We start from the raw sequence: 6,487 nt of genomic DNA, 5'->3' as shown, positions 1-6,487 counted from the left end.
GTGACTATCGAATTTTAAGCAAGGATGTTGTCTGCTTGAATTGTTTTTAAAAAGGCTTGATAACTATGTTGTGCTGTAAAATGAGAAAATCCAGACAAAGATTAAACTTTGCAATTCTGAAAACACAAAAGTAAAATATGTGGAGTATTTCCAGTGAGATTTTTGATTCTTCATATATGTAAAATAGTTTCCGGTTATTTTTATTGAAATAAATCTATTATTATTATTATTATTATTATTATTATTATTATTCGAGTAAAATTAGAAGCAAAGTAGAATATTTACTACCAGTAAACATTGGCTTTGTTGTCGGTACTTCTTTTTCATCTTAAAGAAGATTCAGTGTTTTTTAAGTAGGCCTACCATTTTAGAATAAAGGGTTTACGCTAACCATATAAATGTACCAAGATAACCACCAAAAAGGAGTGTAACTTTTTTAATCTTCCACAGTTCTTTGGGTATTTTTCAAAGAGCTTTTCTTTGCTTTTTTTCTTCCCCACAATTGGCCTAGTGACGTTCCATGCCCATGTGATCATCGTGCTTGTATATATACCAAGAGAAGATCCGCCCTATTTCGGATTCAGAACTGGCCTTTTTAAGTGCTTTCCTTGCCGTAAATTACCGTTTCTTGCGGATGGCGTCTAATGATGAGTTGCTGATCTTCGAATACCCGAAACACATGGTATTCAGAAAAGAGGACTGCGGATTCATTGTTTGCTTTTTTCATGACTGATTCCTTATGAATTCTTCTAAAAGGAAGCTACATATAAATTGTATTTTTTTAATCAGCTTTCGACACTGAACGCAGTGAGCCATGACTTTGAGCTCAGAGATGTCCGATGCCACAATCCTTTCGGAAGAAACTGATATAGATGTAGTCGGCGAGGGAGAGGATGGAGACAGCCAAACGCGGTCCTATGTGCACGAGGTGGCCCAGATGCACGACGATATCCTGTTGGCTGGGTCCCCGCAATGCGCGGATAGTCCTTCATCCCGGGATCCTTACAAACCAGCTAGCAAAAACACGTTAGTTAAACCTCCTTATTCATACATTGCCTTAATTACTATGGCCATTCTCCAGAGTCCCAAAAAAAGACTCACGCTGAGTGAGATCTGCGATTTTATCAGCAACCGCTTCCCTTATTATAGAGAGAAGTTCCCGGCTTGGCAAAACTCCATCAGACACAACTTATCCTTAAATGATTGCTTCGTAAAGATACCGAGGGAGCCCGGAAACCCAGGGAAGGGCAACTACTGGACTTTAGACCCGGAGTCAGCAGATATGTTCGACAATGGCAGCTTTCTGAGGAGAAGGAAACGCTTCAAGCGGCAGCAAACGCCGGACCTGCTGAGGGATCACGGTAATTTTATCCCCGCTGCTGCATATGGCTACGGACCCTACGGCTGCGGATATGGCATTCAGCTGCAGTCGTACCACACGCATTCAGCGATTTTCGCATATCAGCAGCAGCAATCCCGACACTCACAGCCTGGAACTATTATCCCTGCGCCTTCCTTAATACCTACAACGACTGATCTGGCAAGAACCCGTTTTTATCCACAACTCAGCCCGAATCTGCCTTCCTCTTTACAGACTGCGACCAAATCGAGTTCCCCAGCGCAGCGCTCTCCGTTTTCCATTGAGAGCATCATAGGGGGATCTTTGGGTTCCTCTAACTGCGCCTCGCGGACTTCGCCAGTCCTTCCCATCTTATCTTCCTCCCTCAGCACGCAGTCGCCTACGCTACGGCCGAGTTTACACCAAGGAACCGCTTTACACTCTGCCGAGAACTTTCCGAATCGGATTTCTAATGGAACCAGTGCTTGTTAACTGTATAAAAAACAAAACAAAGTTAAAAAACGCTCCTCGCTGCAGGTAGGAATATTTTTGTATGTTTTTGTTACAAGCAGCTGAATGACGGACATGAACACTAAATGTGCCTATATTCAAGCTGTAAAATTTATAAGAATATATTTATGTATGCAATTTAGTTTGAATTAAATGTCCCTACGAATTGTTCGACTTAAATAAAGTGATCCACATAAATCACTGTTTTGGAATCTCAGGATTACAACTTTATGAACAGGTTATATAAATTGTGTCACGTGTCTAAAACAATGTATTTCTTTTTTTCTGTAAAAACACGATTGTTTTTCTAGGCTGACAAACTGACACATTTTTATTGTTTTACTTTGTGCTTTATATTCAAAAGACACTAAAGTGAAAGTAATACATTTATATGAAGTGTGTGCTTATTTCAGTAATAAAATATTGTAAATTCTTTGCCAAATATTGTTTTATGGAAGTGTGACATTTTTCCACATTTTGTTTTTCAATAAGAATAAATATTGTTTTCACATATTCAAATTAAATTGACTTGGAAATCATCTTATTGTTAAAGTGCGTGGTAACGCTCGGTTATGAAAGGTTATGAAAATCTACTCCGTTAGTCGTTTTAGTGAGTGCTTTGATTTAAAGCTTTAATAAGTGATATAACGTTTTAGTCGAAGGATATACGACACGAATTAATATATATATAATTAATTGAATTAAAATTAATTGAATTAAAAGTATAATCACGAAAATACTTTAATAAGAAACAAATGTATTGTCTTCTAATACAACTGACTAAGACTAGTATTACATAAACTGCCTTTGAATCATATGATATATATATAAAGTTTTATATACTTTATATATATATATAAAGTGTTGAAGTTACATTTCAGTTTAAATTGCGATGGTTATCGTTTAGGCCTACTGCAAAATCTGGCTATAAACATTAATGTCAATCATAACCGATATAATCGTTCAGTTAAGACACCCGTAAGCCTAGGCCTATAATCAAATTCGCTTGATGTTTCACTTCGACAATTGAGTGCAAAACACATTTTAACTAAGACCGATCGATAGGCCTGTATGCACTTCGCATAAATCTTCTTTTAACGTTTTTTTTTCACAGGCAAAGACGCCGAGTCAGCTTGATCAGATTTTTGTCAAAAGTTCTTTATAATCCGTTTGATATTACGTTTTTCAGGTTCAGAAACGTATTTCTTGCCCAATTTAAGAAACTTGTACAGATTTAATCAATCCTTTTACCGTTCTGAACTATGTAAGGGAAAACATGTTGGGAAATGGATGCTTATACCTGATGTTTGCGAAGTCACCCTCAGTCAGAAGAAGAGTGACCGCACCATTACTTAATTAGGGGTCTTGAGCCGTTGTTAACCAAAGATGATCTGGGCCTATTTGCACTGTGTTCCCCAAAGTAAGGTATTGTTCCTTTTCATGAGACTGGCGCTGTCAGGCTAGGCCAGGTGTCTCGCTGAAGCCATCGACGCATTTGTAATAGGCCCATGTGATTGATTTTTCTGTAACAAATTATTTACTTGAAAATAACACTGCTCATCATCAGCATGTTTTGATATAATATTTTTTTTTTTGTTAAAGTTCTTTGATCAAATGCTTATGCTATATTGGCGCTGTATGTCAATAAACGAGAAACGATGCACATTCAAATTGGCATTAAAATGCTATAAGCATTTCGTAGTCTGTTTAGCAGATAGACAACGTCGACTGCCAAATGTAGTACGGACGTTCACATTTTCAGCATCGTTAAGTGTGAGAACTGCGTTTGGAACGGTATTGAATTTCTGCTTGTTGGTGGTTGTTTCTGTGATGAAAACCATCTGTGCACTCTTCAAAAACAATACCCCTATGCATTACATATTTCTCATACATTAATATGTTAGTCAAGAGGTTAGCCCTACAATGCCAGAGGTTTATATTAAACTCATAACTCCTTAGTCTCAGAGGTAATTTTATTGTTTTATACTCGTGTTAGTAATTCAAGAGTTTATTCTGCACTAATAGGCCTAATATGACTGTGCGGTGTCGGTATTTGTATAACCCCCCAGATAAGCAATATAAATAGCCATTCTTTTGTTCTCTTTTCGAATAATAATTCCCTGTAAAATAGAGCCAAATTAAGTAATAAATTGCGGTAAATAATAGCATTGTTGTTTAAAACACTTGAGTGGAATGAACGGTCGTTTCTTAGCGTTTTCTGTGAGCTGGGAGCACGTTTTACCGACGGGCTGATTCTGCCTGCTTCTTTTGGTGCTGAGGAAGCGCATAAACCCAAGCACATAGTTCACTAGGCCACAGGAGAACAGCTATGATGTAACACCAGGCTGAGCAAAGCGTCCCTCTCACGCTGACACCTTGTCAAGGCTCCTACAATACTTGTTAGTGTAAAAAAGAGAAAATCTGTGTATTCACCATGTAGCACGACGTTGCTATCAGCATTATTAAGCAGAGCTTTGCTGTGCACCTTAGAATAAAGGATATCTTCATGCCGAGAAGGGTGGGAATTGGCATTACTTTGCACAATTATTGTTATTTCGTAGATGCTCTCCCTGATGTTTTCCTTAAACTGCCCCAGTACTAATCACCAAAAACAGACTTGGAAAAGCGCATTTACACAAGCGCATTACATATTCACGCTTGAAGTTTCGATGACCGCCAGCAGCGAACAAATGTTTGTGCGGAACCTCGTGTTTTCCTATATTTCTGTCTGAAGGTTTTGTCATTAGACTTTTTTAATCTTAAGAATTTGTTTAAAACTTTCACATATTTTGTCACTTTAAAAGAAGAATGGGTCTAGGGGTATCAATACTTTTGGTAAAAACATTAGCATACTGTCGAAGTAATACAGCCTAAGTTTCTATATGCGGACGCGACCAAGTAAAACATTTGTTGTTGTTTTGTTATTGGAGTTATTATTATTATTATTATTATTATTATTATACTTGTTTTGTTGAGTTAATCATATTGTAAAATTGGGGGGGGGGGGGGGAAATAAATAGCCTTACTTTTTGGAAAATCCGTAATCTTCAAAGGGGCATAATTCAATCTATCCGTCTACAATTTATTACGATGAGTTAAATTCCCTGAAATGTAATTAATCTTATTTACTAAAAAAACATACTTTGAATATAAATATCCAACTTTAAAAAATCTTTTAGAATTTTTAACGTACGCTAAATTCAGGATCAGTTCCAACAGATGTGTATGTGATGCAAGTTTGCCTAGTGCAAGATTATGATAATACGTCAAAACAATTATTTTCACCAGATAAATGGACAAATTTGATGTTTTGCATTTCCTATTGTGCATTACAAAAATGAAAATAAAAGTACAATGGCATACAATAGACTATTATAGGCTTTAATAAATAATTTGATCTTTAGGCTATTTATACAGTGATTGCGTGATAATCACCATTCTTTGACTTTGTAAAACGGTTACTACAAAGCTCAGATTAATATCATATAAAATCATATGCGATTGTTTGTTTAGAGCAACAAGTAAACTGTATATCGAGTTTATCCGCAAATTAATCAGCTTTAGCGTTTGGTACAAAACCTACAGCATGATATAAATATTATGCTATTGATCAAAGTAACATAAAAGGAAGGTAACATGAAAAGACAGATTTAGAAAACCCGCCTAGTGTCTCAACGTATCAATAATTAATATTTTGTAACGACTTTGTTTACAAAAGTTTTGTTGCATTCCTCGGGAGTCATTTTTTTAAATTAAATTTTTATTTGCTCTGATGTGACGTAATAATGAAACTTTATTTGCCTTGAAATCATTTTTTTAAATGCTTTGCTGATCATGCAACGGAAACAGTGGTGATAGCTGAATTATTTCTATGCTTGTAATGTACACGTTATATAACGCAAGCCGATAATTATGAGCAGGTAGCCCGTGAACCATCACTGTCCAGTCGCTGTTCTGGCTATGTTCCCGTTAGGTTGTTGATTTTGCTAGTATAGTTGACCTTGCCCAGTGCCAGGTGGCAGAGGCTGTCCTCTGCTTTGGTATGCCTATTGCCTACTTCAAGTTTTGTCTGTGTTTTTACACCTGCGCACGTTAAAAACTCTCGTTTGTAATTTATTGCTATTTTAAACTATCCATTACCGTCTAACCACCTACAGGACAGTTGGCTTCCCCCCCCCGGGATCTCAGGATGACAGCATCCGCAATATTGAGGAGTGTGTGTGTGTGTGTGTCAGTATGTCAGCATTATATAGAGGATGATTTTCTACATAAGAAATAGCAGTGATTTTGCGTGTATACTTACAGTACACGAAGCGTCTGCTGGTATTTAAATCAAATGCAACTACGTTAAGAATTTAAACTCATTAACGTCCTCATTGATTTAATTTAATAATAACAGAAATAGCAGTACAGACATATTACAACATTAAATTTGTTACGCAAATCCACTACTAATTTGAACCACTCCACAGAACCGCCTAAAATATGAAGTTTCAAAGAAACAGGACGCCATATTAATAAGCGCGAGGTTATTCGAATTGTAAAATGTTTTCTTTTGCTGACAGTGTTGTTAATCATCCTACAGGATGAAACAGCACAATCATAAAAGGCATTTTAAAAAGTCCGGAGTCCAAAGAG

At 36.7% G+C, this 6,487-nt stretch overlaps 1 protein-coding gene across 1 annotated transcript; it reads left to right on the top strand.

Annotated features, from left to right (window-relative positions):
• Window positions 1–589: 589 nt before the first annotated feature.
• Window positions 590–2,373, top strand: foxd1 (forkhead box D1). Its single transcript, XM_023823316.2, has one exon. It carries the CDS (start codon window positions 815–817, stop codon window positions 1,829–1,831), a length of 1,017 nt encoding a protein of 338 aa, XP_023679084.1. The 5' UTR covers window positions 590–814; the 3' UTR covers window positions 1,832–2,373.
• The last annotated feature ends 4,114 nt before the right edge of the window (window positions 2,374–6,487 follow it).

Source organism: Paramormyrops kingsleyae, chromosome 7, assembly GCF_048594095.1.
Source record: "Paramormyrops kingsleyae isolate MSU_618 chromosome 7, PKINGS_0.4, whole genome shotgun sequence".
NCBI classification, from domain to species: Eukaryota; Metazoa; Chordata; class Actinopteri; order Osteoglossiformes; family Mormyridae; genus Paramormyrops; species Paramormyrops kingsleyae.
This window is presented reverse-complemented; position numbering and strand designations above follow the sequence as displayed.

Bases quoted from the DNA above. Each gene is read 5' to 3' on its own strand.
- foxd1 (XM_023823316.2), top strand. From the start codon at position 815: ATGACTTTGAGCTCAGAGATGTCCGATGCCACAATCCTTTCGGAAGAA.